Source organism: Pteronotus mesoamericanus, unplaced genomic scaffold (assembly GCF_021234165.1).
Source record: "Pteronotus mesoamericanus isolate MK-2021 breed Mesoamerican mustached bat unplaced genomic scaffold, CSHL_Meso_final contig_100, whole genome shotgun sequence".
NCBI lineage: Eukaryota > Metazoa > Chordata > Mammalia > Chiroptera > Mormoopidae > Pteronotus > Pteronotus mesoamericanus.
In genome coordinates, this window is record NW_026554999.1 from 17,647,338 (window position 1) to 17,670,516 (window position 23,179).

The 23,179-nt window shown below is 37.5% G+C and overlaps 1 protein-coding gene across 8 annotated transcripts in view; it reads left to right on the forward strand.

Annotated features, from left to right (window-relative positions):
- Positions 1-23,179, forward strand: part of NEO1 (neogenin 1) — a 273,818-nt gene that overhangs the window by 194,515 nt on the left and 56,124 nt on the right. For 5 of the 8 annotated variants that reach the window (XM_054564206.1, XM_054564642.1, XM_054564241.1 and 2 more), the window contains exon 8: positions 17,289-17,508. In XM_054564206.1, coding sequence (XP_054420181.1) covers positions 17,289-17,508 — 220 coding nt within the window. The remainder of the gene's footprint in view (positions 1-17,288; positions 17,509-23,179) is intronic. The other 3 variants (XM_054564403.1, XM_054564682.1, XM_054564568.1) reach the window with 1 other exon arrangement.

Genomic DNA, 23,179 nt, shown 5'->3' on the forward strand with positions numbered 1-23,179 from the left:
TTTCTGTGGTAGGAGACCTGTGGGACTGAATGGAGCAGTCTCTTTGATTTTTTCAGCTAGATGCTCTTGGGATGCCTTTTATGCTGTTTATGTGGACTCTCTGTTTGTAATTGTTTTTTGGTGGTTGTTGGGTCATTCTTTGGTGGGTCCTTCCTTCCACCTGGCTATGATTCACACTCCCCACCTCATCTTTTATGCTGTTGCACAAGTGCTGCCGGAACAAAATCAAAGAACCCAGGAAACAAACTCGTACCCACAAAAATAACCCCCACCAACAACCATGCTATCAGCAACCAATGATCAAGTATTAATAAAGGTGTAAAGAGATTGATACTATTATAAGAGAGGAAAAACAAATGTGAGATGACTGAAAGAAAAGTGATTTTGAGAGGGCTGAGGGAAGAAAGATAATATGAGTAGAGAATAGAAACAAAGTAAAGAAAGAAAAAAAAGAAAATTTACATCATAAATAAAAAAGGGAGGGAAGAAGGCAGAATGGAGTAAGGAAAGGGAAGAATGTAGTATTAGGCTTATTGAAAAAATATAGTGAAAAAATAGAACCAAATTGGAGAAAAAGGTCCATCACAGTAATATCAACAACAAAAGAGCCAAGCTTAGTAATAGGTGGAATGGGAATAAGAAGGAAAAAAGAAAGAAAAGCTTATGAGAGGTCTAGAAGGTCCAAAAGTGATTTTGAGAGGACAGAGGGAGAAAGAATACTAAGAGTGAGGAATGAAAACCAGGCTAAGACAGGAAAATATTAAAACAAAAAAAGAAGGGTCAGGAGTAATCAAAATGGAGGAGAGGGAAATGTAAAATTTGAGATTTGAAGTACAAAAATAATGAAGATGCAGAAATAAAATTGAACAAATGCAACTACTACCACCATATCAGCAACAAACAAAGATTGTCAAAGGTAGAGAGATAGATAATAAGGGTATTTTTAAGAACGGAAAAAAGAAAGTGAGACAACTAATGACAAGAGAAATGGTGTTGAGAGGCTGGATGGGGAAGAAATAGTAAGGGTGCAGAATAGAAACAAGTTGTAGCAAGAGAAAGAAAGAAATTTTAAAACAAAAATAAGAGGAAGACAGAAGGTAAAATGGCGTAAGAGAAGAGAGGAGTGACATGAGGCTTGAAATAAACTGAAACATAAAAACTAGTGATATAATAGGCACAAACTTGAAGGAGAAGAAATGAATGTTAAAAAGTTATGCAGAAGAGGAAATAACATAAATCATGATGAAGACTGGTGGAATTCATCTCAGTAGAATCCAGTGTTTACCACTGTGTTCTCCTAGTCTGGAGACCACTGGAGTACCTAGTCTTTACCACTGGAGACTAAGATGGTCTCCTAGTCTGGTCATAGGCAGCCTGTTGAAGATTACAAGCAATCCATAGCCCGTGGCTGTCTTCTTCAGATTTGGCTGGATCCTACTGTTCTGCCCTGCTGACTTTCCATCAGCCCAGGGCCCGCAAGTTCACTTAATGACCACCAAGAATACTGCCAGTATTTTCTCCACCTGCCTCCACTGGGGGACTCTGATGTGATGGGGGGGCGGGGGGGGGGGCGGCAAGAATCCTGTGTCACCCGCAGGAGGTACTATTCAGTCTTCCAGGAAGATGATGAGAGTGTTTCCCTACCCCCTCACCTCACCTCTTGGTCTGTTCCAGATTCTTCCCAGCTTCTGGTGAATTAGCTCTCCATTTCCTGTGAGGGACCATTCTGTGTAAAAGGAGCGACTGTTTCCTGCTTGGCACAGAGCAGTGCTGTCTAAGTGCTGAGGTTGGGTAGGGCCCTGAACACCTCTTGTTGCACCTGTCTCTGTTCTCTCTGCTCTGCTGCTTTTAGTGGGTCAGGGCCAGAGGAACAGTATAGCTTGTAGTGTCTGGTAAAGGACCCTTTCAGAGCTTTTTCATCTTTCTGCTGCATCCAGCAGGGGGCTCCTGAGCCTGGCCTCACTGAACTGCAGAGCCTGTAATCCCTCAGGTGGTTGTTGGGCTCACCCATCTGTGAGGGGACCTGCCTGGCTGCAGCAAATCTCAGGCTTTCAGCTCCTGGCTGTCCAGTCCACAGCCTGTCATTCTCTCTCTGGACACTCAGGCCCGAACTCTCCACTCTGTACAGTTCTCTGTTCGCCAGCCATGCTGGGCTGGGTCCCACAGTCCCTTCAGTGTGACTCTATCCATCCGAGTTCTTTGTTTGCAGAGCCGCTGCACACATGCACAAAAGCACAGGGTCCCTGCAGAATCTTGAGTCTTGTTTCACTCCTCTTTTAAAAGAGTTTCTATGTGGCCCCCATGCTGCAGCACTGAGCCCTGGGGGGCCTGTCCTCTACCCACTCCTCCTTCCCCAAAATCACTAAGTCTGTCTCAGTTGGGGCTGGCCAAAGCCTGTCAGAGCCTCCAACAGTTTTAGATAAAGTTTCTCTCTGGATCGCTGCCGGATGGCACTGGGAAGAGTTCTGCAGCGATACTGACACAGGGTGGTAGCAGGGTGCTCTTGTCACTCCCTCCAGTATTTCTCAGCCTCTGGCAGGCCTGCTTCCGCCATGCTGTTTCTGCAGCCAGCACTTCCCCACCCATCTCTCTCTGCCCCTGGGTCTCACAGCTCCAAAGCTGATCTGCAACCACCTCAAATCTGTGTGGCCAGGTTGGGCAATGGCAGCAGCAGTGGCTGTTGCTCTGCTAGGACAGCCTGGACCACCACTCCCAAGTGCCTTGCAGGTGGGCAGGTTCTTGCCCACTCATGCACACCCCCCACATTCTCGTCTGTGTACACACTCACACATGTTCTCACTCACTTTCCACTGGATTTTCTAGTTGTTTGCTCTGTGGTTTACCTGCGAGACTGGTCCAGGTCTGGGAGCAAGTGGACAGAGTGTCCAACTACTCTGCAGCCATCTTGGATCTCTTAAATGGCAATAGTTTTAGAATTAATGAGAGAGAACCTTCTGATTATATTGTCATCAATAAAGGTATCTTAATCTGCATGTAAAGTTCTAGGAGATTGAGGATATTTGGGAATCATTTTCATGCTAGAGAAACATTTTGATTTCTCCTCCTAGAAGTTAAAAAATGTGGATAATACAACAGAAGATCAAAAATAGGCATCTAAATCATTGTTTCTATCATATGAACCTAGAAGGAAAATAGCATTTATCTGTCAAGTCTTAAAATTCACATCACAGTTTCAAAAAGAAATTTGGTTATACTGTATCTTTCCTTTTAATAGTATATAACAGTGAGATTTGTGTCATTTCAAACAAGTGATTATTAAATATAGAATCCCTAAGATTAGCAAGTCCATTTTTTTTGTTGTTTCAGAAAACCATAAATTTTAGAATTACCAATTTCAGTTGTACAGTGATTGTCTTTACAGCAACCTTTACTATTTTCCAACAATAGGGCATTCTTTCTCATAAGACATCATGGTTACTGTTGAATAAAACTTTAAAAAATAATTTCTTCCTCTAAAATCTGCATCTTTTTTCTAAAGCATCATTCTTACCTCTACTATAAAACTTTATAAACTACAAAAATCTTAAGATTTGTAACACTAAATCGCATGTGGGGCATCTAGTGTAATGGGATGGGGAATAGGCAGGAGCTATAGCTATTTCTCTATTAGTGTCCAAGAGCAAATGTTTATCCACCAGACTGTGACTATATAATTGGATGTGAAGCCTAGATCACAACCATTGTGTAGCATTATTCCTGTGCTTTAGTTTTCTGTAATTTAGCATTGTATTTTAAATTTGGAGATAGTGGTGAATTACAGTAGTTTGGGAAAAGGGGAAGGCCTCTGTATTCTTCTCATAATTCTCACTCATGAGCTTCTGTGAAATATGCCTAATCTATTAAGAGACACCACTAGGAACAACCACTGCACAGCCTTGAACTCATTGTAACTGCTACATATTTTTCAACAGCTTTTTAGTGGCTGCTTTATGTGACAGATCACTCTCAGAAGCAAATAATCTATAGCTCTTCTCAAATTCTGTTAGTGTTTTTATTTTTAATAAAGTGCTAGGATTAATAGCCTAGTGTAGTTATTTCCCCCCATTGAATTTAATTGCTTCATTTGAACGTCTTTAATCTGAAAAAATGGGTTGTTTTATTGGACTCTAGTTTTTCCATTTTGAATTTTTTTTTTTTTTAAGCTATTTACAGTAAAGGAAAATGAACTTCTCTGTCAGAATTGTGGACTAGGATGAGGGAGGCTCTGTCCTGCAGAGTCTTACCGGTCACCACGGATGAAGAAATAAACTGTACCAGACACAATTTTCCTGTCAGTAAAGGGGGTGGTGATTCCCTCTAGTGGAGAATGCCCCAAACCCTTCTCTTGTAGTGGCTTTTATTGAGAACGTAATGCGGGCAGGAGTATACAGCATGCATGCAAAGCATATCAATCTATATCAAAGAGGCTATAGATAATAAATTGAAAAAATACAGAGGTTTTTCTTAAATCAAGGTCTGTCAGACAAGTTGGTGCCAGATGCTCATTAAGGCAGTTTCAGGGCTCAGAAGTTACCTCCTTACTGTGAAGTAAAGCACCTGATTTTTCCTTATCAGGACAGTGCAAAGCAGAGCAAGCCTCAGTAATTATATTGCATTCTTCAGGCCAGATCTCCCAGGGGACCCTCAGTGTTACTATCAGCCCCTGCGCCCTCCCAGCATTCCTGGCTTTCCCATCGAGGCTTACTTTATCCTAGAATGTTAGGGAGCTGTGCCTAGTTTTGTGTAATTAAAAATCTCTTGTTTCATGTCTTGTTTAGACATAAGTATTCTTTAGAAATTCAGCTTCAAAAGTTTTTTCATGATGTAAATTTATATTTTTAAATTGTTTATCTCTCCACAATTACATATTTTTTCCTTAAATATTTTCTTAGTCTTTATTTAGTCATTAAACAAACATATTGAATATGTAGATGTTCTTGCAAAAGAAACAAATGAATATAACAATTAAAATAAAAATACATTATAATGTTTCCTAAAATGACCAAAGCTTAGAAATGCTTTTAATACAATTTTTTATTACAGTGGTACTTCTTTGAAATAATATTGATTATTGTAATATCTTAAAAGAACTTACACTGCTGGTCATGCAGAGTATCTAGTACTGGACCAGCACTCCTGATGTAAACGGCTGGAAAATTAGACAAATATATGAAATAAATTTTTTAGACATTTGAAAATATACAGGACCGTAATTCCTAAGAGAGTGGAAACAAATGAGATGAGCCCCATAGTTACCCTCAACTTTCTGCCTGGAAGTACTTTCTAGATGGCAGACTGGGAGAAGGGAGCAGACTCAATGACCTAACGAGACAGATCAGGGTGCAGGCATAGAAAGGACTAGAATTTGTGGGGCAGGCTACTGTAGAGATGAGAGATGTGCAGTGAAGCTCAAGAATGCTGTATAGGGTTCCCCTTGAGCCTTTTCCTAAGTGCTAAGCTGCACGTACACAGGGAAGAATTTTCTAGTCCAGAAAAGGACATTGACTAAGAAGAACAAGTATTAGAGAGCTGAAAAATTACTGGAGCATACACAGGGTTGAGAAATGTTTACTGCAGTCAGATTAGAGAAACCTTGTTGAACAGCCTAGATATTCAGTGGCATCTATAGATAGGCCCAGGCTATAGAATCATCCTGAAAGCCTAAGACAAACCTTCAAAGGAACAAATTGCTCTGTGAGGTTAACTGTCTGCCAGAATAAAGTTCAACACTCTACTAAGGAAGACAACAAAATCCAAACAACCAACAAATATCACACATAATGTCTAGCATATAATACAAATTAGTAGACATGCAAAAAATTTAAAAAGGAAAAGTTGAATCATAACCTAGAGAAAAGTCTATCAGTAGAAAACAAACCCAGAAATGGCAGACATCATGATATTAGCCGACAAGGAATTTAAAACAACTATTAAAAATATGTTCAAGGATAAAAGGAAAATAAAAACCCAGTCAAGGAATAAGTGGTAGTTCAATAAAGAAATAGAAATATTAAAAAAGAACTAAATGGAGGTTCTGGTATGGAAAAATCCAGTATCTTTGATTTTCCAGTTATCCAGTTGGTTATCGAGTACCAATTATTTGGTAATATCAGCTTGATTATATGGTTAAGTAATATCTTCCAGATTTTTCCATTAAAAAGTTATGATTTTTCTCTTTGTAATTAATAGGTATTTTAGGAGATAGACCTTGAGGCTGTGCAGATATTTTGTTTTTGTTAAACTTTTGATATGAAGCTTTTTAACTGCTCAGCTTTTATCATGGAACAATTAGGTAGTCAGTCTTTTTTGTTATTGCTGCTAGGACCTAACCTGATAGCAATATTTGTAAGTCCTCTCTGCTTCTGTTCAGTTTATGCAGAGATGGATGCTTCCATCTCCTTCCTAGTGACAGTAAGCCTGGTTGCCAGCCTTCTGCAACTTGTTGAGGAGGCATGTAGGGAGTTTCATATTTTAATATGTGGTTTTAATCCTCTTGTTGGTCACCTCTGAGCCCAGAACCTCTCTGAATTAGTTTATACTGAGCGTAAACCTCCCGTCTCCAAGGGTAAATTGGAGGTTAATAGCTCCGAAGTCCACTATCATAACTTTACAGTGGAGCAATCTGGAAGATAACACCTTAACTACATCTTCCCTGTCTCCTGAAGTGCTGCCAGTTCCTCAAGGTCAGTTGGTTTGAGTCTCCTCATTCTGTCTCTCTAGAGGTACTTAGATCGACTCTGCTTCAGTAAATAATTTACTTTTCTTCTCTTCACATTTTTCATGTATTTTGGGTTGGGATTACAGATGTCTCTTAGTTTTGTCCAAAATGGAGTCTGTGTTCCTATTTCTTGTCCTGTTGGTTGTTTGGGGATATTTATAAAGTTGTCGACCCAGAATGTATTTGGTCTTCTGTCCTAAAATTGAAGCCAAAGTAGCCTTTAAGCTACCATTTGGCACCATATCTCAAGCTTTCAGATCCACAGACCTTTGGCTCAGCATTTCCACTTGTAAGAATACATCTTACAGAAATATTCACACATGTACAAAGGCACATGTATAGGGGAGTTTACTTAGAAACATTGCCTGGAACAGCCTAAATAAATCAATAATGGAAACAGCCTAAATGTAAGTAACAGTAAGGGAATATTACAGAGTAGTATGCAGCAGTTCAGAATAATGAGGTTTGTGTATACACACGGATGTGGGAAGTTCTTAAAACGTTATTACATCATACAGCAATTTGCAAAGCAACATGTTTGTTACTCCATTTTCGTATTTATGTGTGTATATAAGTGTATCATTGAAAATGAAAATATTTTGAAGAATGTGCACCCAGTGTTTAACAATGGTATTTTGGAGATGATAGTAGAACTTTATCCTTTTACTTTATATACATACTTCTGTATGGTAAAAGTTAATTTTGTAAGTTTTTTAAAACATTTGGATTTTTAAATAAAAAACGTGAAATAGACTGCTTACAGAAGTAGTTGAGCAGTGACAGGAGGTTTTCAGGCAACGGCTGTTTCGGAGGAGCTCTCCGCCAGACACCACTCCGTGCCGTGGAGTCCAGGATTCCCAGACTGGATTGCAGTCTGGGGGGTAAAGAGATTTCACCATCAGTTAAGAATGAGAAATGCTAGCTTAACAAACTGAATACATTTTTTCTTCTGTAGACTTACCAGGGGTCTTTAACATGCTAGGAAGCGTGGCAAATCTCTGCAATCTCCCAAGTAGGATTGTTCTCTTTTTATGGTACATTTGTTAACATCTCCCAAAAGAAATGCTTTTCGGAACTATACTTTTGTTCACGTGGCTATTATGTTTAGAGCAATAAGCACTATGTAAATCTGACTCAGTTCTTTCTGAATAATAAATCTGAATAAAGCTGCTGTGAGTGTTCCTGGTAAGTACCAATTCAGTGAATTGTTTCACGTAAGCATGGAAGGGCTGGAGAGAGAGAGCAACACTGCCCCAACACACTTTCTTACCTTTTGAAGGAATTCAGAAGATTCTGAGAGAAATGTAAAAACTGTTCTATTTTCAAAGAAAGATTAGATAAAGGAACACAATTAGGCTTTCAAAAGAAAACTTAAGTGTGCCTACTCACAGCTCACTTGGCTGGTGTGAATTGGTGTCAAATTAAGATAATTGGATCCCCTTCACCAAGGGCAGCATGCCCAGCACAAAAATTAATGATCTCTACCTAGAAACTGTTTAAAGTGTATAGATGTATTGGTTAAACTCATGATTATAAAATAACAGAAGTGGCACTTTATCAGTCACAAGTCTGATGTATCATTAAAACTGGAGCCATCAACCACAGTGTAGCTGGATTTTGAAAATGATTTCTCAGAAAAGTGAAGAGTAGCTCTGACGATTTGCTGAAGTAACATAGTTAGAAACAAACCCTCTTCAGGATCTCACATGGATGACTTCAAGTAGTCCCACTAAGAGCCTATTGAAGTCATGAGGTTTCAGTGAAAGTGCCAAGTATTTGAGTAGCAAGTCAAAACTAACGGTATTTTTGATGTTAAGACTTTGAAAGTACAATGTCTTTTCTCAAACATATTTCCAACTTGCCTTTGACTTGAGTGAGAATTACATTGTGTTTATTGCTCTAAACATAATAACAGTGTGAACATGGATACAGAAACCAAAAACTCCATTTTTGCTCAGTAACAAAGCAAACTTAGAGCACAGCATGTCCTGGAAATAAGACTGGAGAGCTAGAGGGGATCGGCCAGTCTGTGGAGGACCTTCAACACCTTGAAGAGGTGTTTAGACTTTATTCTGTAGGTAGTTTCAGGACGTGATGTGGTAAGATCTTTTATTTTCAGGAGTGAACTCTGGTGGCGGAAGGGAAAGAAACCGGTATAACTCAGTCTAATCATATGCCCTTAAAATATTTATTTATTTGTTTATTTAATTTAAGAAACAAAAACTTTTACTACATTTGGCCTAGAGATCTGTATAATTCACTTAAGCTTTGGTGACTGTCATTTGTGAAATCTTCTAGAAATTACCAGAAGGTTTCAGGGAGGCTTCGGATATGTAGATTTATTTTTTTAAGCTCAAGTATTTTGAGCAACAGATTTGTCTTAGGTCTGTAACTATTGCTCTTTTATACTAGGAAAAAAAATACATGATTTGACATACCATAAAATTTACCCATTATAAATGTACGATTTCGTTATTTTTAGTGGACTTTTGTAGAGCTATGTAATCATCATCACATTATGGATACAAAACATTGCCATTCCCCCAAATCCCTCATGTCTGTCTGCAGTCAACACCTACTCCTGCCCCCAGCCACATGTAACCAGTAATTTTCTTTCTGTCTCTATAAAATTGTCTTTCGAAGTCATTTTATATAAAATGGAATCCTTTAATATATAGTCTTTGTGACCGTTTCCTTCATTTAGGGTAATGTTTCTTTAAGTCATCCACATCATGGTATATGTCAGTATTTTGTATTTTTTTAATTGCTGAATACAGTGTTCTTTATACAAATATACTTCATTTTGTTTACCGAGTTACCAGTTGATTGATTTTTTTCTAGTCTTTGACTATTTTGAATCATGGTGCTCTCAAGGTTTGTGTGGACATTTGCTTTCATTCTCTTGTGTAGATTCCTAGGAGCAGAATTTCTGGGTCATTTGCTAAGTTATGTTTAACTTTTTAAGAAACTACCAGTAAAGCTCTCTGTTTATAGATGACGTCTTGTATGTAGAAAATCATCAGGAATCCATGAATAAACTACTAACTAATAAATGAGTTTAGCAACAGTCAATATTAGTGTATAAAAATCATTTGTACTACAGTATATTTGCAGTGAACAAACTGAGACCGAAGTTAAGAAAATTTCATTTATAATAGCATGGAAAGAATGAAATACTTAAGAATAAATTTAACAAAAAAAGTGCAAAACTTATACTCATAAAAGTAAAACATTTTTAAAAGATATTAAAGATTTGAATAATAAATGGAGACAATTCATGTCCATCAATTGGAAGAATTAAGGCATTCCTACCTGCATTCCAGTTTTTCCACATCTTTGCTAACATTTAATATTGTTACCTTTTTTTTATTATAGCCATTCTGTTGGATGTGTCACATAGTATCTCACTGTGGTTTATGTTATTCATGTTTTCCTAATGACTAATGATGTTGAGCATATTTTCATGTATTTATTGGCTATTTGTATATTTTCTTGGGTGAAATGACTGACTTCAAATCTTTTGCCCATTTTTAAGTTGACTTATTGATTTATAATAGTTAATTATATATTCTGATTCGGAATATGTAGTCTGAATTATATATTCAAGTTCTTTATCAGATATATGATTTGAAAATATTTTCTACCAGTCTGTGGCCTGTCTTGTCAATTACTTAGTTGTGTTTTTCTTAAAATACATAATTTTTTTTATTTTGAATAGAATTCAATTTACCAATTTTTTCTTTTATATCTTGTGCATTTGTGTCATGTGTAAGAACACTGTTCTAATCCAAGGCACAAGGACTTTCTTCTGTACTTCCATTAAGCCTGTGAACCATTTTGAGTTAATTTTTATATATGAGGTTAAGTGAGGGCCTAATTCATTATTCTGCATATAGATGCATAGTTGTACCAGCACCAGTTATCGAAAAGTCTGTTCTTCCCACATTGAAGTATCTTGACACCTTGGCCAAAAACCAGTTGACCAGAGACATGGGGATTTATTTCATGGGGATTTATTTTAATTCTCTTCCGTTGATCTGTATGCCTTTTCATATGCCAGTGTTAGATTGTCTTGATTACTGGAGTTTTACGTAAGTTTTAAAATTGGGTAATGCAAGTTCTCTAAACTTTTTCTTCTTTTTCTCAATTGTTTGGGCTATTCTAGGTCTTTTGTATTTCTATTAAATTTTAGGAGCAGCTGGTCATCTTAGTAACACTCTCTCCTAATCTGTGAACATTTATTTATTTAGATCTTCTCTTCATTTAGACCTCTATGTAAATGTTCTTTAATTTCTTCCAGCAGTGTATTATAGTTTTCAGGGTACATATCTTACACTTCTTTTATTAAATTTATTCCTAAGTATTTTATTCTTTTTTGATGCTACAGTGTAGTTGTTTCCTTAATTTTATTTTTGGATTGGTTATTCCTAATATATAGATAGAGTTGGGGGTTTTTTGTATTCAGAGTGGGGCAAAAGTAGGTTTACAGTTGTGAATACATGACTTGTATTATTCTTGTATTATTTATTAATTATTATGTTATTTTACATATGAACAACTGTAAACCTACTTTTGCCTCACCCTGTATTGACCTTGTATCATATGACCTTGCTCAGCGTATTTATTAGTTTTAGAAACTTTTTTTTCCTGTAGATTCATTAGAGTTTTCTACACAGATAACTGTGTCATCAACAGATAAAAAGAACACTACTTCTTTCTTTCTAATCTTTATCACTTCTTCTCTTTTTCTTGCCTTCTTGCACTGTCTAGGACTTCCAGTACAATGCTCAATATAAGAAACAAGAGCTATCATTGTCTCATTTCTAGCCTTAGGAAAAAAGTGTTTTAACCTTTCACCATTAAGTATAATGGTCACTGTAGATTTTTTTTTACTTCTATTCATATATTGTTGACCGTTTTTAATCATAAATAGGTAGGTGTTTGATTTTTGTCAAATGCTTCTTCTGTATCTATTGAGATGATCAGTAGTTTATTTTGGACAGTTTGGTTTTTCTTTTTTTTCTGAAAAAGCTGTACAGGATTCATATTATTTATTATTTTAAATACTAAGTATTCACCAGGGAAGCCATCTGGGCTTAGACTTTTCTTTGTGGGAAGATTTTATTTACTAATTAAGTTTCTCTATATGTTATAATTCTGTTCAGATTTGTGTTTCTTCTTGAGTAGGAATGGTATATTTGAGAAATTTTCTATTTTTTCTACATTGATTTAATGACATAAATTTGTTTAGAATATTCCCTTATAATTTTTAAACGTAAAGTTAGTAGTACTGTCTCTTCTTTGAGTCTTGATTCTTGCAACTATGTCTTCTCTTTATTTTTTTAGTCAAGTTGCATCGTTTTTTAATAACTTGGCTGAAATTTAAATATTTTTAGCTTTATTGAAGCATAATTGACAAATAAATGGTAATATATTGGGTTGGCCAAAGCCTCTGTATTTTTTTTCCATAAAATAAGACACATTTTTCATTTTCACCAAGAACTTCTTGATTTGTATATTCTGAGTATGTCAGCTCTCTCTGCATGGTATAACATTGATTGTTCTCAATTAATGTCTTGATTTGATCGCTGTCACCTGCAGCTGGTCTGCCTGATGATGGAGAATTGTCCAGCATGAAACTTCGCAAACCACTTTTGACACATTCAGTCAGTCATGGTATCTTTTCCATACATTGCACAAATCTTTTTTGTTTATGGCTTTTGTTTTTTGGGGTTTTTTTGGCATTTCAGTTGCATTTTTATTTTTCTTGAAATAATAAAGCATGATACACCAAAAATGTTGCCTATTTTCTTCCATCTTCAGTGTTAAAATGGCTACACAAAAATTCACTGATTTTGATGTTTTTTTCAAATGCACTCTGGTATATGACAGCTGTCACAATACACTTGAAAGAATTATTTTGAAAGAAGTTAAAGACAACTGAGCACTACTAGAACCAGCATACAGAAAAACTGAATAAACTTTTTGGGCAACCCAATATTTAAAGTGTACAACGAGATGGTTTGACGTATATATACATTGTGAAAAGATTCCTACAGTGAAATTAATTGACAGCCCTTTACTTCACTGTTGGGGGCGGTGGGCACGTGTGTGTGTGCGCGTGTGTATGAGAGAGCGAGCGAGCATTTAAGATATACACTTCTTAGTAAGGTGTGAGCGTAGGTGAATTCTTGTGAGACTTTTCTTCACTTATGATAAAGGTATTTAAATTTCCCTCTAAACATAGATTTAGATACATCTCATAATTTTTATTATGTTTTCATTTTCATTCAGTTAAAAATATTTTAAAGTTTTTTATTGTGATTTCTTATTTGACCTTGGATTATTTAGGAGTGGGTTGTTTGATTTCAAATATTAGTGGTTCCCAGATTTCTTTGAATTCAAGTATTTGGGGGCTCTGTTGTTAGATACATGAGCATTTATAATTGTTATATTCAAAGAATAAATACACAGTTCAGTGATAATTGCAGATATTAATATCCCACTCTCAAAAACTGATAAAATATTTAAAGAAAATTAGAGTATCAATGACTTGAACAACTCTTAACTACCAGCTTGACCTAACTAATGTTATAGAATCTTCACCTAACAATTACAGGCACACTTTTCAAACATAGGGTGAGGCAAAATTAAGTTTACAGTTCATATGAAAAATAATAAATAATAATACAAGAACAAACTGTGTGTTTCATGTACTCACAACTGTTAACCTACTTTTTCCCCACCCTTTACGGAACCATCTCCAGGATAGACCATATAGTGGGACACAAAACAAGTCTCAGTAGATTTAAAAAGACAAACCATACAAAGTATGTTTCTGACCGTAACAGAATTAAATGAGATATGCACAGCAGGCTTGTTCTTTGTCTGGAGGCTTGCTTTCCCTTGCCGTAAAACTGGTAAATCCGTCAAGTCCAGGGTTCTTCGCACTCATCTTGGGCCTTTGCATGGTCTTTGTGGGACTTGGGGGGCATGGGAACTAACGGAAGCAAACAAGAAGTCCTGGCTGCTGCCATTGTCCTGGGTAGCAAAGTTCTTTGTCTTTGATAAAAGACTTGTGCTTTTGCCAGCACCCACCAGAGAGCGATAACTGTCTTGTTAACTCATACGGTAAAATGTCAGACCCCGCATAGTTTCTGGCCATTTTCTTTTGTTTTATGAACACATTTTAATATTTTACTCACTTGCCACCAAAATTGCCACTTGAACTAACAATGCTCCACATCAAATTAGTCCCCTCTGGCGGCGGCAGCAAAGCCACTGGTTTCCAGGGCCTGCCTTGCCCCAGTTAAAGACCACCCCAACAGAACTGGGCGGCTGGGAGCAGCCCTAAGCAAAATTGCCACAGACTTGCTGTTTTTCCCTAAGTAGAATAGTTTTCCTGAATAAATGCCTCAATTTGTTGTATGCCTTTGGACAGTTTCAAGTTTTTGACAATTTTTTGTCTAGCTTTATAGTTGCCAAAAAGGGAAAAGGACTTGTTGACTTCCTCAGACCAACCTACATCATTGTGCCATTGATCCTGGTGTAACTTAACTGCCTGTTTGATTCTCTGGGATTACGTTAGGCTGTTTCCCTTACCTGTGCAGCCAAACGTGGACCAGAACAGCAGCAGATGACCCAGTCTGGGGATAGTGGGTATTAAACACAAGCTCTGCAATGGACATGAAATTTTGCCGTGGCTAGTTAGGAATCATTTTACAGAGATCCAGCATTATTTATACTCTTACATCATGTATAACATTAAATACGTTCTGGATATACCTTGTATGAGCTAAAAAGATTCAACTATTGCCTTGTGTAATGAGATTCTAGAAACATTGATCACCACTGCACTACCACCCTCCCTGAATTTTCTTCCACTTACTATTCAGGAAATACAGAGACATGGTGCGTGATTCCCATATAATACAGATACAGATTTTATCTTCAAGGGGCTTATAAGTTAGTGTAAGTGATGCAGTATGAACGGGAAAAATGTAACTGGGAAGTGTGGGATGGCATTAAAGAATTACAGATGTGTACAATAGAAGTTCAGTAGATTAATTATATTTCTCTGCAGGATTCTTCCAGTTATTATCCATTATGTAATTCCATCACCTAGTCCTCCCTGCTTGCATTCCCTTCCTAGTTGCCTTTATACTTAATATTCTTGTGTTTGCCACCCATTTAGGCTTGCGTGGTGATAATATGTGCTTCCACATGCACATTTCTTACTGATACTCATCTTATTCATAGCATCCTGGGAGATGGGTAGGGAGGCTAAGTGACTGGCCCAATTTTACATTATTAGGAAGTGGCTGAGTCAAGCTTTGAACCTAATGTTTTTGTATTCGAAATCATGGTCTAGTACTCCCTCTTGTTCCAAGCTCCCTCTCTTCTCCAGCCAGCGAATAGTTGGGGGAAAAAAGTAGCTTGATGACTTGTGTGAGATTTGGAGGCAGCTTAGTGTGTTTCTGGCACTGAAATGAGGCAGCAAAGCAGGACTCTTCAGGCCACTCTGAACCATTTTTCTCTAAGGGTTTTAGTGACTTTAAATTTTACAAATATCAGAGATCCACATTTCCAATTGCTTCTTATACATTTCTCTTGTGGATGTTGGATTGTTACTTTAGACAAAACATGTCCAAAACCAGATTCACCACCTCTCCCTCAGTCCGCGCTCTCCTTCTTTGGTAATGACACCACTAACGGCCCGTTCTCACACACTGGAAACCCGGTAGTCCTGCACTTCTTTTTGACCTTCACCCCAACATCTGATCCTGACATTGCCGCTTTGCCTCATGGGGTTGTTTGTGGGAATAAACTGACACAGTATGTGGAAAAGAACTCTGAAAGCTGTGAGGGTGTATATGTCCTTTGAGACAGCGCGTCTGTTGAAGTATAAGGAATAAGAATGAGGCCTTGGTGGCCATTCAGACTTGACGCTTGAGTCAGTGAAGTGTGGACTTGTATCTGAAGTATGATTTCATAGTCTCACATTTCAGTAGCGCTCTGCACGCCTAAAAGGACTGCCTCAGAAGAGGAGGACAAGGAACAAGTGAGCAGGAATAACCGATTTGTCTCAGGTGACATAATTAGTAAGTGGTACAGCCAGGACTAGAAGTTCTATTGGCTAAATCCAGAGGCCTCTTAAACTAAAAACCAAGTTTGGTTTTAACATGTTACCACTTAGTATGTGTGACCTAGGATGAGTGAGTGAGCCCTTTTAAATGTCAGCTGCTGCATATAAGGTAGAGATATATGATAGCGCTGTACCTATTTCTGGAGTTGTAAGAATTGAATGCGTTCATATGAATATTTACAGTGCTGTGTAGAAGATGTTCAGTAAATGATAGCTATTGAATTACTCTTTCCCCTTCTTCACATGTCTAGAGACTCTAGGCTGTTCTTTCTCTGCCTTTTCCCTTAGAGAACTTATTCTTTCTGGCATATTTATTTAGACTGCCTCACTTTAGAGTTTCTTGCAGTTCAGAGACATTTCCAAGGGGTTGTTGCTGTACCATTTCATTGAAAACTAGGTAGAGAATTTTCATGTTTTCCTCTCTGCTTCTCTTCTGCTAATTTCCCCATTAAGGTTATGACAGAATTCTAATGAACTCCTTTAGTTAAAAATTGTAAGATTAAATTTATGCCCTCTGGCTCCCAAGGTAAAGGATATTTTAGGTTAATTTTAGGAATAAACTTGTAAAATCTGAATTGTCCATGAGATTGCCTTAGGAAGTAAAAAAGTTAGCCAGGACTACAGGTATACAGAGCTTCGACTTCGCACCGCTCCACCTATCCCATCCCTTGTAATATAACTGTGGTGAGAACTGTAACAGATAAGCTACCTATGTATTGTATTTTTGTGGCTTTGGAATTTTTGATTTATGATTTTATACTGAAGTAGTTAATTAATAGTAAATAAGATAGCAAATGACTATAATTTAGCAAATTGAGGAAGGTTGTCAAACTTCCCTGGGTATTGCCAACACAGGGAACAGAAGTTGATGTATTAAACTAACATTGGAAATGTGGCTGTGGCATCCCTGCGGAGCTGAAGACACACAAAGGTCTTTAGTGAGGTCGCAGTGCCTGGGCCCTCTGTTGAGTATAACTGGGCTCATGCAGACTACACATATTGCTCCATAGTTTGATAAAGTAGAAAATATGGAGGTCTTATCATGTATGAGACTTCACCATGCAAAGTTTAACAGGTGCCGCGTGCTGCTTTCTGGATTAAAGAAAATTACTTGGGCGCTGCTGCGTCCTTCTGTGAGATATTTTATTCTCAACTTTCACCCTCCCTGTCCTTGCCCATAACCATTATAGTGACCAAACAGTCTGCTCACTCAGCAATAATGTGCCTTGAATAGTGCCCATTAGTTTTCAGTAGTTCCCCCTGGCCTGCATGTTAGCCTTCAGTTTAATGGCCTTTTTTATGTTCATTCATTTTATTTTATTTCCCATCGTGGTTTTGTTTATTTCTTTTTTTTTTCTTTCTGTTCTCTTTTTTAAAACCGTCGTGGTTTTCCCTTCATATTCCCCAATGTTTGCACATGACAAGATGTTGCCATCCCAACATTACCTCCCACTTCACTGACCAGTGCCACTACTGACCATCTAGCACCAGCCACAGCGGGACCACTGCCTTCAGCTCCTCGGGATGTCGTGGCCTCCCTGGTCTCTACCCGCTTCATCAAATTGACGTGGCGGACACCTGCATCAGATCCTCATGGAGACAATCTTACCTACTCTGTCTTCTATACCAAGGAGGGGATTGCTAGGTAAGTACACTTATGTCGGAAGCCCATTGGCTACATCTTGGTCCACCCAGCCCAGTCGTGCTCACCCTGGCTCTGTAATCACTGAGATGCATCTTTCCTCATTTTAGGTCATTATAAATAAATCCCCAAACAGACTGAAGTCTTGGTATTCTTTCCTGCCTTTCTGGGGTGACTTGGGGAGAAGATAGATAGAGTTGTTTAGGTTGAAGTATTAAAATGTAACCAGGGCTACCCTTTGTTCATAAGATTCAGTCAGCACAGCCTAATAAAATAAGGCTTATTTAGAACTTTCGGATTCTATAAATTAAGGTAGACTTAACATACTAATCTACTCTGAAATGAACATTTGCCTGCATCCTTATAAGTATGTGGGCTACTGAATTTCAGAGGGTCTCCTTAATGACACAAGTAATTGCAGATTAATTTTCCTAAAACAGCATTTTCATTAAATTCCTTTCCATCTTTGCCCTTTCCAGGACCTCACATCGCCTCTCCATCGCCTAGAGACTCTCCAGAACCCCCAGGCTGCTTTCCTCCACAGTCCAGCTTGATTCTCTCTGTCCAACCTTTTGTTCCTTACCTCCCAGCTGAACTCACGTCCTAATGGCATTAGTCTAGTTCTTACCACTGTGTAGCCTTTTTCCAAGTCTAGACTCTTCACTCAGTTCCCCTTCCCCTTTTCTCAGCTAAAGCTAAATTCAGTTCATCCTCTCAGCTCAGGGTAAGCCCCATGGTCCCTCATAAAGGTCTCTCTGCCCTTTCCAGTACCTATAACATTTCTCTTAGATTTCTGTTTGTACCACTCTTACTGGCGCTTAACACATGATCTTAAATTGCCATAAGCTGTTACTCTTCTATTTTCTATGTGCATTTGTGGTGTTCTCCCAACCTGACTGTAAACTCCTTGAGAGGAACCATGCCGTAATGCTAACTATGTGTTCCTAGCATTGCTGAGTAGATTCTCTCATTGCGCTATTACTTCACCACAGGAAAAGAAGGGGAAAAAAACCTTAAAATGTCTGTTTTAGTTAGGGCTTTAACTCGTGAAATAAAGCATATATTCGTACTAAGGTTCTGGCATTTGATAGATATTGTCTTTAATACCAGACTGATGAATTCAGCAACTGTAGGAACCTTGATCAAGTAAAGACTCCTTGATTTAACACTCTTGAGAAGTCCTAGTGACATAATTGAGCCAGATAGATGAAGGTACTTATAGGGTAATGTTTGTCTGAACACTGCAGTGGATTGTTTTGGGAATTACAAAGATAAGGAAACACAGTTCTTGACACAAAAATTCAAGACATTACTATCAAACAGCATCTGTTAAAAAGTCTCCAGTCGGCTTTCAAATCTCACTACAAATTGCATAGTATTTCACAAGAGAAAGCATTTAGCATTCCTCAGAATAGCAAGCTTGCTTTCACTACCAGGCCTTCACCCTGTTCCTCCTCCTCTGTGTGCTTCCCTCACAAATAACTGTCTGGCTCTTGTCTGGCTCTTGTCTGGCTCCCTCAGATGACACCTCCTCAAGCTTCCATGCACCCACCCAGCTTAGCCTCAGTCACTCTCACACTGTGCTCTCCTGGAACCACATTGTTCCCAAGCCAATTATTAAATTTTCAGGAAACTTTGCAAACTGATGACATGACTTGGTAGCTTGATGTTGGGCATTGGCAGAAGCATATGCAGCAAGTGCTGCCGACCAGAACTGACTGCTAGACATGTGTTAGAACACCACTGCCATCACAGCACCCTGTTTTCTTTGCTTTTGTTCTAGAACATGTAACATTCTGAAATTTTCTTTTTTATTAACTTATTTATTGTGTCTGTCTTGTTCAATAACGTACCACCAAGCACCTAGAACAGAGTCTGGCATGTAGTAGCACTAAATAAACATTCATTAAGAGAATAAATTAATCTCAGTGAAGAATAATAATTATTCAAAAAATTATGTTGAAATAATTAACTCCATTTGGTGGAAAGAATAAAAGTTCTGTCTCTCTGCCCTGGCCAGGTTGCTCAGTTGGTTCGAGTGTTGTCCCATAGAGCAAAGATTTTCAGGTTCAGTATCCAGTCAGGGCACACACCCAGGTTACAGGTTTGATCCCTGGCCTGGGCACATACAAGAGGCAACCCACAGATGTTTCCCTCTCATATCAATGTTTTTCTCTCTCTCCCTTCCTCTCTCTCTAAAAAATTAAAAACATATCCTCAGGTGAGGATTTTTAAAAAGTTCTACTCTGTCTTGTATTATGTATAACAAATTACAGGTGGATCAAGATATATTTTTTAAAACTTACAAATACATTAGAAAAAAAGAGAGGCTATTTTTATTGTTATAAAATTCCATGTGATAAAACATCATAAACAAAGTCACACTATCAAGTCATAAGGTGGGAAAAATTTATAATATTCATAAAAGATTAAATTGATGTTCAAGCTGTATAAAGAGCTCCAGCAATCATAAGTAAAAGACAGATATCCCAAGAGGCAAATGGTATGCGTAGGTGATTCATAGAAGTTAGTGGAAAGTTCATTAAAGCTAAAAAAAGGTTTCCACTATTACTACCAATCTTGGAAATATAAAATAATGAGTTACCATTTTTCACCTATAAGGCTGGCAAAAATTTTAAGTTTATAATATCCAGTGTTCAACAAGTTAAATGCTGGGAAGAAATTTGCTCTAGGTTCTTGATGGCAGTACAAATTAAAGTAGCCTCTGAAGAAGATGATTTGGCAGATATTTGTATCTGCTTAGTGCATATAGCCTTTAAACCAACAATTACACTTTTAGGTGTCCTCTTGAGCTACAAATATACCTACGCATAGAGCTCTTGTATAAAATGTTTATTGTAGCATTGTTCCTAAAAATGAAAAAAAAACAGTAAATGTCTCTTGGTAGAGGAATGGTTACATAATTAGTACATGTATATCCACATGAAGTATGATGCAAACATTGTTAAGTGACTTATACCTATGTATTTTGATGTGTATGTAAATACCTACAGCATTGCCCCCTGCCTCCCAGGAGACATTTAGCAATGTCCAGTGACATTTTTGGTCATCATAACAGATGGGAGGAGATGCTTACTGGCATCTAGTGAATGGAAACCAGAGATGCTAATAAACATCCTACAGTGGGCAGCCTCATACAACAGAGAATTCTGCCCCCGATCTCAGTGCTACTGAGGTTGAGAGAGCCTGGCTTGAAGAGATCTGGTAAGATATAGGCCAATATATACCGCAGTTAGGTCTCAGGGTAGGACAGGTTTTGAGGAGCAAGAAAAATGCATACTTCTACATTTTTTAAACTTCTAACTATATATACTTTTGTTTTTAATGAAAATCTGTCACATTTCAAAATTTTAAGTCTATCATTGATTTAAAATAAGCATGATAATTATTAAATGAAGTTGGAATTGAGAAAAATATAAAAGTTCAATTGTGTAACTTTTATAATTGGCAGGGAATATAGTACAAAGGAAGAGAAGGTGCAAGGAGGGTCCAATTTAATTTGTGTGTGTGGTGTTTGAAGGATGGAAAACTAAGAAAGCTAGTCTAACTGGCCCAGAGTTTTTGGTAGGAATTAGATAATAAAGTTGAAGTTTCAAGGAAAAGTGTTGGTATACCAGTAAGAATTTGGACGTAATCAGTTAAAAAGGGGACCATTTTAAACTTACGAGCAAGTGTGCACTGTGATTTTATTAAACAGGTTTTATTAGCAACACTTTGAGTACCACACAGGATTAGAGGGGACAAGAAATGGAGTCAAGGGGATGAATCAGATAGTGGTTATGTTAATCCTGACGTGTGGTAGGTATGGCATAGATGGGGATGAAAGCAGTGTCTTGCAGTGGACAGAATAAATATGTGAAGTATTTCAAAGGAAGATTCTTGGAGACTGGACTGTAATATATTTTGTCACTTCATTACTTTATGATTTCTGAATAGAAGTGGTGAAGTAGAAAGAACACAAGTAAAAAGACTGGATCCTGGTTACTTGTTTTATAAAGAAAATTTGTTAAACTGTTACAAGATTAAATTTTCTTATCAAAATGAGAGTAAGTTTTCTTCACAGACTTACTAAGCCTACTTCCTGCCTTTGAAAATTCAACCAGCAGGTGGCACTGTGTGCCTTGTACATGAGCTACCAAAATTCTGTTGGGTTCCTGAGTTTCAGAGTCCTTGCTTTGTCTTTTCAACTGTGAAATGTCCGCCTTTTATTTTCAGTGCCTTTAATGTAAACAGCAGCTCTTTTCTGATATTAGCTACTAAATGGAGAACACAGAGTAAGTTATTCCATAAATGAATCGAATTTTAGAGATGGACATCTGTTAGTCTAGTTCGGGAGTTGGCAAACTATGAACCGTGGGCCAAATCAGACTTGTTATTTTTATGGCCCAGGAGCTAGAAACAGTTTTTACATGTTCAGATGGTTACATTGTAATAGGTTATATAAGTAACTACATAATATTTTCCATTTTGCCTCTTGGCCTATTAAATGTTTAAGAAATATTTGACCCTTGAAGAAAAAGTTTGCCATCCTGATCTCATTTTTCTCACTGCATGAATAAACAGGCCCAGCACTGTGGACTTGCCCATGGTCCCTTGGAAAGGTAGTGGTATTGCCAGAGCTAGAACTGGACATCCTAACTTGTAGCCCCACACTGTCTTAATATAAAGTATACTTTTTTCTTTCTGTTTGACTCTTAGCTTACACATTCTAATCTAAGTTGCTGTGTAACCTGACACATTTATCAGCATTATCCTTTTATAACTCACCCTGGATCTTGTCCTGAAGTTTTTTGCTAGACTGACACTTGGTTCTGGGACCTCAGACCAATCTAATATTAGAAATCTTTTCAGATGCTGGGTATTTAATCTTAGAGACATATAACTATTACTGACTTTTTTAATTTTAAAGCTTCTATTGAAACTTGTTCTAGGTTTTTAGTTCCTTTCATTCATTTGTCCCGTTTTTTTCCTTTGACGTAGAACAAACCAAAGATGCACATGGTATCATTACTATACAGGATTTATGTATCAGAAGGCAAATTTCCGTTCCGTGTTCAGCACACATTTATGATGTGTGAGCATTCTGCTGAGTACTTGTGTAGAATGTGAACACACATGAGACGTCCTTTCACTTCAATTTATAGTAAAATAGCACACTCATTTTTCCAGAGAGAGCTTGTTCAGACTTTCAAGCACAGAGTGAGCAAAACAGACCTAATCTCTACTCTCAGGTGGAGGTTTTAGTTTTGGGCAGCAATTTTCAACCAGTGTGCTACAAGAATATTTACAAAATGCAGTACCTGACTATTTAGTTAGGGGCATTAACCTCTTTTCCCTTAGACTGTCAAATTAAAAAATGACAACAGCCAACAACAATAGCCATTCAGTTGTGAATGAATAAAAATTACATCTTTTTTTTTTGGTCAGACTGGCAAAAAATCTTCTTTTTTTTTGGTGTGCTGCAGAATTTAATAACTAGTTTATGTGTGCCTTGAGATGAAAAAGGTGGGAAATCGCTGGTTTAGTGAGATACAAAATAACATACTTCCTTTCAGACTATAATCATTTGTGTCAGAAACCTCAATGTAAGAAATCAGTTGTCATCCTCCGGAATCTTGTGAATTAGAGGTTTATCTGAAGAGAAAATAGTATC